At 45.8% G+C, this 12,500-nt stretch overlaps 1 protein-coding gene across 2 annotated transcripts; it reads left to right on the top strand.

Moving 5' to 3' along the window:
- Positions 1-193: 193 nt before the first annotated feature.
- On the top strand, positions 194-9,182 carry hus1 (HUS1 checkpoint clamp component). Of its 2 annotated transcripts, XM_078268339.1 has the most exons (8): positions 194-359; positions 1,347-1,474; positions 1,787-1,963; positions 2,371-2,478; positions 3,591-3,665; positions 6,689-6,788; positions 8,349-8,483; positions 8,772-9,182. In XM_078268339.1, exons 1-8 carry the CDS (start codon positions 308-310, stop codon positions 8,852-8,854), a joined length of 858 nt encoding a protein of 285 aa, XP_078124465.1. In that variant the 5' UTR covers positions 194-307; the 3' UTR covers positions 8,855-9,182. The 2 variants fall into 2 exon arrangements, with proteins under 2 accessions (XP_078124465.1, XP_078124466.1); XM_078268340.1 differs by lacking the exon at positions 3,591-3,665.
- Positions 9,183-12,500: the final 3,318 nt, after the last annotated feature.

Raw genomic sequence — 12,500 nt, 5'->3', positions numbered from 1 at the left:
GATGTACAAGAGAGCCCCTTGTAACACTGGATATAACATATACAATAATGTGGGTTTCGTTATCAAATACATTAAAGACACAAAAAGGAGCCGCAATATTATTTATGTAAAATTCAGTTTCTTCTGACTGGCCGCGTCCAAAATCTACACCGGAACTGTTTTCGCTGGCTGCTGTTCCCCTATCGGACCCCAGACACGGACGGATCAAACAAAGGCGGCGGTGCGCTTTAAAAAAACACCAATGCTAAATGAAGTGCGCATCTCGCTGCCTTCAGAGTTTAAGGAGCTATAAGTGTCACAGCTCAAGATGAAGTTTCGGGGGAAAATCATAGACATCGCCTGTCTCAACCATTTCACCCGTAAGTCGCGTTAGCTTCTTTAAACGGGAGGTAACTGACAAACTGACGCTGCTAACCGGTTAGCTTCCACCAGCGTTCTGCACGTAAACTCACATTTCTTTGCGGAGACGCAATAATAATACAACGCCACATTTCATTTAAACATTTTCGTAAGTTTTGTAATATTTTAGGGATAGACTTCAATTCGGCACACAAGTACGGCTGATAGAGATGCTATCTTTAATACAATTTTAGCTTTTTTGCTCTAATTTATACGATCAAAATATAACGGAACAGGAATCCGAATCAGGTTAAGTGACAAGTAGCTAGGTTTTCACATACAAGAGATTTAACCTGGTGACTAAGTACTGCAACAGTCAAAATATATATATATATATATATATATATATATATATATATATATATATATAGAAAAATACAATAACATGAAATAGACTGTAAACAAATACGAACGTAATATACGTCGAAATCGAAAATAGCGTCAACAACGTAGCTGAAACCGTCACAAATATTAATGTGCAAAGAAATTGATCAGGGGAGATGCAAAAAGAGATACTGTAAAGGGAAAAAAAAAAATTAACAACTGTAAAATGAGAAATCTGTGCAATTTGTTGCAAGAAAGAAACAGTTTGTCCCACTCAGCGTTAAACCTTTACTTTACTTGTCCCATAGAAATACTTCTACTACCTCATACTAATGTAATAAAGTTGTCAACTGTTAAATGAATCAGTAAGCATTTGCTTTGGAGGGATTTGCAGACATGCACACACTCCCACACACACACACACACACACATGCGTACACACACACAGACACACAGACAGACAGACACTCGCACACACGCATAATCATGCACATACATACACGCACACAAATACTCGAAGAAAGCATCAAAAGAGTCAGAACATATTAATTGGCAGAGATATTGATCGTGTGTGACGTGTGTACATCGTGGTTAATACCTTTGCTCCTCCTGGCCCTCCCCAGGAGTCATCACCACCATCTCCAAGCTGACCAAGACGTGCGTCCTGCGTCTGACTCCAGACAACCTCTTCTTCGTCCTGTCCGGTAAAGTTGCCAACGGAGGCGTCAGCATGTGGTGTGAACTGTCCCAGGTAAGAGCTCGCGTACAACACACACACACACACACACACACACACAGACAGACAGACAGACAGACAGACACACACACACACACACACAAACGCACACATGCACACACACATATGCATGCACAGACACACACACACCAAAACACACACATGCATGCACACACACACACACACACACATGCACACACACACACATGCACGCACGCACGCACGCGCAATGCCAAACATGGCACAGGGCTTTGGAGAAAACGTGTCACTTGAAGTGACCCTCTACTCTTCCAGCTGATCCCGCCCGTGTGCTCTTCCTCCCTGCAGCCCAACTTCTTCGATGAGTACCAGATGGAGGGCGTGTCCCCTGAGGACAACGAGATCTGCCTGGAGGTGACTCCAGAGAACCTGTCCAGAGCGCTGAAGACCATCCAGAACGCCAAGGCCGTCAAGGTTAAACTGACCAAGAAGCACTGCCCCTGCCTCACCATCGCCGCCGAGCTGGTGAGACTCAGACATCACTTTGCCAAACTGAGCTGCAACATGCAGCTTTTGGGCTTGTTCAGGGCCTTTTGGCGTCTCTTTGTAGTCGCTTTGTGTCCCTTTGTGATAGTTTTGCGTCTTTTTCACATCATTTTGGACCCTTATTGTCACCATGTCTGTGTCTAAAACGTTGGAAAAGCTAGAGCAGATCATAAAAAAATAACACTCACACTGATTTTTTTGCTCAGATCTGATTTTTTATTTGGCTGATCTCATCACCTTTTATAAATGTGGCCTATATCAGATTCCAGTGTGAACTGTTTGTGGTTTCAAACTGACCCGCATGCTCAAAAGAACAATAACAATAACATTGACATCTGAACGTAGCCTTTGTCAAGTGTGAGAAAGCTAACTGATTTCCTGTCCAGCCCACCCTCTCCAGCATCAGCCGAGTCGTCACCCACGACGTCCCGGTCGACGTCATCCCCCGCAGACTCTGGAACGAATTCAAAGAGCCGAGCATGCCCGACTTCGACGTAAGTGACCCCTCTGTTAACCCTGATGTTGTCTTCCCCGTTCGACCTGCAACGTTTTGTTTCTCTGGGTCAAAATGTAAAAAAACTATTCCAGCGTTTTCGTCGTCTTCTTCGACACTTTTGTCCCAGTTTCTGTTAATATTTTTCTGCGCTTTGTAGACGTTTTTTTTCAGCTTTTCCTATGTTTTTGTCACTTTTTTCGGTGCTTTTTTGACATTTTTTTCCCTGCGTTTTTCAACGTTCTTTTATCAATGTTTCTTTACATGCTATAAAATTGAATAAAACTCCCAAATCCAATGAAAGTAGTGAACTGATCATTTATTTCACTTGTGAAGAGCGTCGTAGGGAACCATCCACGTTGTTTTTTTGGACAATTTGGTTGAAAGAAACCCACATTTCTGATATATAAACTTTTTGAAAATGGGTCAGATTAGACCCAGAGGACAACGGGAGGTTTAAGTGTAACACACCAAACAGTGGATACATTATCTGTTTGAGGTCAGGATTTCTACCAGGGATGCACTGAATCCAGGATTGGTCTATAAATTGGGCTGAATATTGGGCTTATTGACGGGGTTCTGGTTTCTGCTGAACCCTACGCTGTCATTCCGCGCTACGCTGGTCGCCGTAAGGACGGCGCCGTTGATTACAGGAAGGTGTTTACGTAGGTGGAGCTTCAATGCAGCAGGCTGAGAGGAAGTGGAAAATGGAACTGGTGAGCAGAAAAAGTGTTGTTTGGCAGTACTTTCAGTCAAAAGAAGGCCATTCAAGTCCAGCTACATGTTCAATCTGCAATGCTGATTAGTCTGGTGGTGGCGAGGACCCTAAACAATACACAACATCACCGCTGTTACAACATCTGGTATGAAACATCTGGAAGAATACGAGCTGAGCATGAAGGAATCTACAGACAGCAGCCAGAATGCAGCAACTTCAGGTACGGCAAAGGAAGGACAGTCACAGCTAAAAACTGGTGTTAACAAGACGACTGATTCAGTTTCAGACTCGGCAGAATCTTAACCAAAAATCTGGATTCGGTGCATCCCTACTTTCAATGCAAGTGAAGGGAAGGCGTCTCTGACGAGTGTCTTGTTATACGTTTGTCCCTGCAGGTCAGTATCTACCTGCCTCCTCTGAAGACTTTGAAGAACATCGTGGACAGAATGAAGAACCTCTCCAACTTCCTGGTACGATTCATGGTCACATTCATCCAAACTGTGCTTGAGTTGAGGTTTTGGTGCAGTTCAGGATGTTCTCAAGCCTGAATACACTGATCTATATACATTTGAAATAAAGAAACCGTAACCCCCAATTTCCACTGACTGCAGAACGTCTGCGTCCCTACTCCGTCCCAGCTCCAGCCCTCCGGAGCAGATACCCAGAGCTTCTATTGTTGCCGGACGCCGGAGAGCGCCGCAGCAATTCAGCACACGGCAGATAGTGCGGGACAGGAAGTCGAGCACAGAAACAAAATAAAACATCCGGTTAATTCAGAATAAAATCCACCGTGCTCACAGCGGATCATATTTCCCTGCACTACACCTTGAGAACACAGCTCAGAGTTTCCCTCTTCGTGGGTCCTCGTGACTTCAGCTATCGGCCATGGCCGCAGCCGTGGAAATGAGGAGTAATAGCATCGCTTTGACAAAAGTTTAGAGGCATTGTTTAAACCTTAAAGGAGAATTCCGGTCAATTCCAACACGTAGCTCTGTTGTGTGTAAATGTGGAGAGCTGTCAATAGCAAAAAAAACAAAACCAATCAGTGCTGCCTACACCGTGTTATCCTCCTGCTAGCGTTAGCACCCAACAGGCTTAAACAGGGCAGGTTTTAAACCTGTTTTAAGCCTCTAAACAGGCTCGAAATGTCATTACCAGAGCTCCCCATGTGCAGTGATTCCTTCTGAGGGAACACAGGGAATCTGACTGCTGGAGATGTGACAGAAAGACATAAACGTTGTTAATCCAGCCAGCACATAGCTCTGTTTATTTCCTGTTTACCGGTCAAGTCCACACTAGTCGTCACACGAGATGTTTGTGGAACAATGGGGAATAAAGACTAACAAGACAGATAACATTGAACACTACACAAACAGTCATTTTTCATGGTGACACAGGAGGTACCGGATCCAATAAAAAAGGTTCTGGAACATGTTCCGGCTCAAATTAAGCCAAAATGTAATGAGTTCTTCCTCGGCCCGTCCTTCACCCTTCTACCAAGTTTCATTAAAATCAGGCCGGTCGTTTTTCTGTAATGCTGCTGACAGTCTGTGTGTGTGATGTGTGTGTGTGTCTGTCTCTGTGTGTGTGTGTGTGTGTGTGTGTGTGTGTGTGTGTCTGTCTCTGTGTGTGTGTGTGTGTCTCTGTGTGTGATTATGTGTGTGTGTCTGTGTGTGTGTGTGTGTGTGTGTGTGTGTGTGTGTGTGTGTGATTGTGTGTGTGTGTGTGTGTGTCTGTGTGTGTGTGTGTGTGTGTGTCTGTGTGTGTGATTATGTGTGTCTCTGTGTGTGTGTGTGTGTGTGTCTCTGTGTGTGTCTGTCTCTGTGTGTGTGTGCGTGTGTCTCTCTGTGTGTGTGTGTGTGTGTGTGTGTGTGTGTGTGTGTGTGTGTGTGTGTGTGTCTGTGTGTGTGTGTGTGTGTCTCTGTGTGTGTGTGTGTGTGTGTGTGTGTGTGTGTCTGTGTATGTGTGTGTGTGTGTGTGTGTGTGTGTCTCTCTGTGTGTCTGTCTCTGTGTGTGTGTGTGTGTCTGTCTCTGTGTGTGTGTGTGTGTGTGTGTGTGTGTGTGTGTGTGTCGTGTGTCTGTCCCGTGTGTGTGTCTGTCTGTGTGTGTGTGTGTCTGTCTCTGTCTCTGTGTGTGTGTGTGTGTCTGTCTCTGTGTGTCTGTCTCTCTGTGTGTCTGTCTCTGTGTGTGTGTGTGTGATGTGTGTGTGTGTGTGTGTGTGTCTGTCTCTGTGTGTGTGTGTGTGTCTCTGTGTGTGATTGTGTGTGTGTCTGTCTCTGTGTGTGTGTCTGTCTCTGTGTGTGTGTCTGTCTCTGTGTGTGTGTGTGTGTGTGTGTGTGATTGTGTGTGTGTGTCTCTGTGTGTGTGTGTGTGTGTGTGTGATTGTGTGTGTGTGTGTGTGTCCCTCTGTGTGTGTGTGTGTGTCTCTGTGTGTGTCTGTCTCTGTGTGTGTGTGTGTGCTCTGTGTGTGTGTGTGTGTGTGTGTGTGTGTCTCTGTGTGTGTGTGTGTCGTGTGTGTGTGTGTGTGTGTGTGTGTGTGTCTCTGTCTGTGTCTGTGTATGTGTGTCTGTTTGTGTGTGTGTGTCTCTCGTGTCTGTCTGTGTGTGTGTGTGTGTCCCTCGTGTGTCTCGTGTGTGTGTGTGTGTGTGTGTGTGTGTGTGTCTGTCTCTGTGTGTGTGTGTCTGTTTGTGTGTGTGTGTGCTGTCTCTGTCTCTGTGTGTGTGTGTGTGTCGTCCTGTGTGTGCTGTCCCGTGTGTGTGTGTGTGTGTGTGACTGTGTGTGTGTGTGTGTGTGTCTGTCTCTGTGTGTGTGTGTGTGTCTCTGTGTGTGTGTGTGATTATGTGTGTGTCTGTCTCTGTGTGTGTGTCTGTCTGTGTGTGTGTGTCTCTGTGTGTGTGTGTGTGTGTGTGTGTGTGTGTGTGTCTCTGTGTGTGTGTGTGTGTGTGTGTGTGTGTGTCTGTGTGTGTGTGTGTGTCTGTGTGTGTCTGTCTCTGTGTGTCTGTCTCTGTGTGTGTGTGTGTGTCTCTCTGTGTGTGTGTGTGTGTGTGTGTGTCTCTGTGTGTGTGTGTGTGTCTCTGTGTGTGTGTGTGTGTGTGTGTGTGTGTGTGTGTCTCTGTCTGTGTCTGTGTATGTGTGTGTCTGTTTGTGTGTGTGTGTGTCTCTCTGTGTGTCTGTCTCTGTGTGTGTGTGTGTGTCTGTCTCTGTCTCTGTGTGTGTGTGTGTGTGTCTCTCTGTGTGTCTGTCTCTGTGTGTGTGTGTGTGTGTGTGTGTGTCTGTCTCTGTGTGTGTGTGTGTGTCTGTGTGTGTGTGTGTCTGTCTCTGTCTGTGTGTGTGTGTGTGTGTCTGTCTCTGTGTGTGTGTGTGTGTGTGTGTCTGTCTCTGTGTGTGTGTGTGTGTGTGTGTGTGTGTGTCTCTGTGTGTCTGTCTGTATATGTGTGTGTGTGTGTGTGTCTCTGTGTGTCTCTGTCTGTGTATGTGTGTGTCTGTCTCTCAGGTGATGGAGGCCAACCTGAACGGAGAGATGAACCTGAAGATCGAGACAGATCTGGTTTCTGTCACCACTCACTTCAAAGACCTGGGCAACCCTCCGTGGGGTAAAAACCATCAGCCATGTTCCAATAACATTTACGTCTTTATGACTCAGATTACCATACCGAGTAAAGGTCCGATACGATATGAAATATGTAATCGGATTAAATGCATGATTGTCCAAAATTAACTCGAGATTAATCACAAATGGCGGCACATGCAAATAACTTCAGTTTGTGGAGAGAACCACAGAAGGGCTTAGTGTCACCAAAGTGTATAGGGTTCATCCTCTGGGGACCATGAATTAAGACATTTTCCTTGTAATGGTCAAAAATGTGCAATTATTTGTGCGTTAACCCTTGTGTTGTCTTCCTGTCGACCACGTAACAGTTTTTGTTCATTTATCCAGCAATTTTTGGGATGTTTTTGTCGATATTTTCCAGCAAATGTTTTTTTCTGTGATTTAAAAAGTGTTTCCAGTGGGTTTTTTTTGGATGTTTTTGTCAAATTCAATACAAGTAGTGAACTGATCATTTATTTTACTTGTGAAGAGTACATACCTGTCAAGTATCCTGTTTTGGCCGGGAAAGTCCCGTATTTTACCCTTCTTTCCCGTCGTCCTCCTGTATTAGTATTTTCTCCCGTATTTTAACCTGCGTTATTAAAAAATAATAATAACCCGCCCCGGGCGGAGTAAAAAAAACAAACATTCCCAATCTGAGCTCTGTCACTAGCCTCGCGATAACTGCCACCTGCAGTAGCCTACTACAGGTACTGCAGTACAGTACTACTGCAGTAGGCTACTACACTACCTGCACTGTAGTAGCCTACTACAGGTACTGTAGTAGGCTACTACAGGTACTGCAGTACAGTACTACTGCAGTAGGCTACTACACTACCTGCACTGTAGTAGCCTACTGCAGTAGTACTGTAGTACAGTACTACTGCAGTAGGCTACTACAGGTACTGTATTACAGTACTACTGCAGTTGGCTACTACAGTACCTGCACTGCAGTAGCCTACAGTACTACTGCAGTAGGCTACTATAGTACCTGCACTGCAGTAGCCTACAGGTACTGTAGCAGCCCTACCACAGTACCTGTAGTAGGCTACTGCAGTGCAGGTACTGTAGTACAGTACCTGTAATAGCTGCAGGTGGTGGTTATCGCGCGATAACCACCACCGCCACCTGCAGCTACTACAGGTACTGTACTACAGTACCTGTAGTAGCCTACTGCAGTAGTACTGTACTACAGTACCTGTAATAGCTGCAGGTGGCGGTGGTGGTTATCGCGCGATAACCACCACCGCCAAAAAAAACGCAGAAAATAAATCAACAAAAACATCGAAAAAAGTGACAAAAACACGTCTGGAAAGCTTCCGAAACATTGGGAAAAGCAACAAAAGTGTTGACCCAGAAAAACCAAGATTTGCACGGTCAACGGGAAGGCAACACAAGGTTAACATCTGTGGAAAATCCTGCAGAAAAGGTCGCGTCTGCACTTTCTCTGTGGCCCTGACCATGATTTAGTTTAAAGGGAAATGTCTTGACAACTCCAGGTATTTCTTTCACACACTTCTCTCCCTCCGTCATCCCTCTCTCTCTCTGCTTCCCGTCCCTGCAGGTGACGACGCCTCCCAGGACGGCGGCCCGTCTCAGAGCAGGGACCCGGAGGCCATGGCCCAGGCCAGGGTGGACATCAGGAAGCTGCAGCAGTTCCTCATGGGTCAGCAGGTCAACCCCAGCAAGGCCATGTGCAGTAAGTCCACCCACAGCTCCTCATCCAGGAGCAGCAGGAAAAATGCAACGTAGTCTCGCTTTACCAGACCCTCCTCCACAGCGCTGCGGAGGAAGGTCTGGTTAGTCCACACAGCATTCCTGGATGGGAGGAAAACGTGCTCTGGTTTATTGGCATTTCTTTAAACCAATCACAATCATCGTGGGCGGGGCTAAGCTCCGGACGTTCGCCTTCAATTTATTCTTTTAAGAATAGGTTCATGTTCCATCACTGATTAAATGATAGTCCCATTGATCTTGTCCTCTCTAGATATCGTCCATGAGAGGGTCGTCCACCTGATTCTGCTGCATGAAGACGTGTCGCTGCAGTATTTCATCCCCGCTGTGGCGTAGACGCTCCGCAGACCCAAGTCAGTTCTGATCACTGTGAGTTTGGGGAAATATAAGATGGGTTTTGGACAGAGGATTGTCTTCCCCCCGTGGAACCCATGATGTCTGGGAGTCTGTCCCACACGGAGGCTGGTTTCAGTCCTCACAGCGACCTAAGGAAGAGTTGACATGTTCTCAGGACGTGCTGGTGAATCCACGTTTATCACGACGGAGACTGATAGTCGAGACGAAACAGAAAACTCAACACGTTGCACATTAACTCTCGTGTTGTCTTCCGGTCGACCGCGCAGCGTTTTCTGAGTCATATTTTAAAATAAAAACTTTTTCAACACTTTTGTTGCTTTCCACCGATGTTTTGGTCAGTTTTATCCAAGTTTTTTTTTGTCACTTAACGCACACACACACACACACACACAGACTCACACACACACACACACACACACACACACACACACACACACACACACACACACACACACACACACACACACACACACACACACACACACACACACACACACACACACACACAGACTCACACAGATACACACACACACAAACAAACACACACACAGACTCACACACACAGACTCACACAGACACACACACAAACAAACAGACTCAGACAGACACACAAACACTCAGACAGACACACACACAAACACACAGACTCACACAGACACACACACACAGACACACACACACAGACTCAGACAGACACACACACACAAACACACAGACTCACACAGACACACACACACACACACACACACACACACACACAGACTCACACAGACGCACACACACAAACACACTGACTCAGACAGACACACACACACACACAGACTCACACACACACACACACACACACACAAACACACACACAGACTCACAGATACACACACACACACACACACACACACACACAGACTCACACAGACACACACAGACTCACACACACACACACACACACACACACAAACACACTGACTCAGACAGACACACACACACATAGACACACACACACACACACAGACTCAGACAGACACACAAACACTCAGACAGACACACACACAAACACACAGACTCACACAGACACACAAACACACAGACTCACACAGACACACACACACAGACTCAGACAGACACACACAAACACACAGACTCAGACAGACACACACAGACTCAGACACACACACAGAAACCCAAATGTCTGATATAGAAACTTTTTGAAATGGGTCAAATGTTTCCCCCGAGGACAACGGGAGGGATGATTGTTTGGGAAGTTCAGTTTGTTATTGTATTTGCATTAAAGGAGTCATAATATTTAATTTGGTTTAATTTATTATTATTATTTCACTTCCACAACACAACAGAACTGGTGTAGGGCTGCACAATTAATCATCATTTAATCCAAATCACATTATGGACAAGTAGGCTATAGTGTAATATCCACGTCACGGGGGGGACGGGACGGGACGGGACGATGTACTTAACGATGTTTCTGAGTTAAGTACTGTGATGCTGCAGAGACGTCCCAGCCTACAAATCCTATCCTGTTGATTCCGATCGAAATCTTCTCCCCAAAATGACGAACATCCTCGGCCTCGTTTGAGACAGTTTTTCATTGAACTCCAAGAGGGCCACTAGTGTCGTCATGCGATGCCAGATGTTCCTGCCAAAGGTGACTGAACTGGCAGCATTCAGTAACTCCACATCTAATCTGCGGAAGCATGTTTTGGTAAGTATTTGTGCATTGGTACTTCAAATGACGTTTTCATGACTAATAGCATTTTGCCAATTAGTTAAAATCTCATTTTATTTCTCATATAACGACACATGTAGGTGTGTTTGTGTGGAAGCTTTCATTAAGCAGCTGTAGGAAGACATTCAGAAATGTCACCAGATGAGGTCATCAGCTCACACGGGGCAACAGGCTCCCGTTAATAAGCTGTTTAATGTAAAATGTTCAATGCCTTATCGCGCTGATGTGACCAAGCCCGACCTGAACCCCAACATCATTTCTAAATATCTGTCCAAACCCGGCCCGGCCCGCCGGGTCCCGCTGGGCTTGGTTCGGGTATCCATCCTCTAGGAGGGACTGAAGAAACAGTCAGCTGTTCCACAAACTCCCGGGCAGTTAGAGCTTGTGTTTGGTGTCTTGTGGCACCATCTCACACCGACAAGTCTGATCCACGTGACCGGCCATCACAGCGGGACACATGGGGGGGAGTTGAAAGCATTTGACATTGACATGTTTTAATTATGTAAAGACATGTTCAAGGAGTCCAGATAGAGCCTGTATCGGGGCCATGTTTAGTCCAGATAGAGCCTGTATCGGGGCCATGTTTAGTCCAGATAGAGCCCGTATCGGGGCCATGTTTAGTCCAGATAGAGCCTGTGTCGGGGCCATGTTTAGTCCAGATAGAGCCTGTATCAGGGCCATGTTTAGTCCAGATAGAGCCTGTGTCGGGGCCATGTTTAGTCCAGATAGAGCCCGTATCGGGGCCATATTTAGTCCAGATAGAGCCCGTATCGGGGCCATATTTAGTCCAGATAGAGCCCGTATCGGGGCCATATTTAGTCCAGATAGAGCCCGTATCAGGGCCATATTTAGTCCAGATAGAGCCCGTATCGGGGCCATGTTTAGTCCAGATAGAGCCTGTATCAGGGCCATGTTTAGTCCAGATAGAGCCTGTATCAGGGCCATGTTTAGTCCAGATAGAGCCCGTATCAGGGCCATATTTAGTCCAGATAGAGCCCGTATCGGGGCCATATTTAGTCCTGATAGAGCCTGTATCGGGGCCATATTTAGTCCTGATAGAGCCCGTATCGGGGCCATATTTAGTCCTGATAGAGCCTGTATCAGGGCCATATTTAGTCCAGATAGAGCCCGTATCGGGGCCATATTTAGTCCTGATAGAGCCTGTATCAGGGCCATGTTTAGTCCAGATAGAGCCCGTATCGGGGCCATATTTAGTCCTGATAGAGCCTGTATCAGGGCCCTATTTAGTTCTATGTGTTATATGTCACTATTTCTGGTAGCCGGCTGTACCTAAATGGCCAGTATGGACTGTATTTCCTGTATTCATTGAATCCTCTGTGTTTACAGGCTCGTGGTGATGATCAATGTGCTCTATGTGCCAAAAAATCTGTTTGGTACGGCCAATTAGTTTAGTTTTGTCATGGTTCATGTGTGCAATAAATCGTGATATCAGTTCTAACCTAAAAAATCCTGATTCATATTTTTCCCCGACTCGTGCAGGCTTAATCTAAATGTAGTGGTATTTTGAAAAGTTCAGCGTTTTCAGATGAGGAGCAGGTTTTAAACTAGGCCTTCATGAAGAAAAACATGCAGTGTTGGAGAGTACCGGCGTTACGTATTCAGAATACACATCATGAGTAACTGTACTGCGTTACAGTTAATAAACAGTTGGTATTTAGAACACAGTTACATTGTTGAAATCAATGGATTACATGACGATACTTCTCTGTTTATTCACTCTCTGAATTAATGAAGGCAACTCCACGCATTTCCCAGAAGCCCCAGAAGTATGAAAACGAAAAAAATGAGCTATTTAGAGGTAGAGATGGAGCCGGAACAACAGAGCCAGGACAGGAATGTGTTTCCATCCTGGAAATTCAAACA

The sequence above is a fragment of the Sander vitreus genome, chromosome 14 (genome assembly GCF_031162955.1).
Source record: "Sander vitreus isolate 19-12246 chromosome 14, sanVit1, whole genome shotgun sequence".
Classification (NCBI taxonomy): Eukaryota; Metazoa; Chordata; class Actinopteri; order Perciformes; family Percidae; genus Sander; species Sander vitreus.
This window is presented reverse-complemented; position numbering and strand designations above follow the sequence as displayed.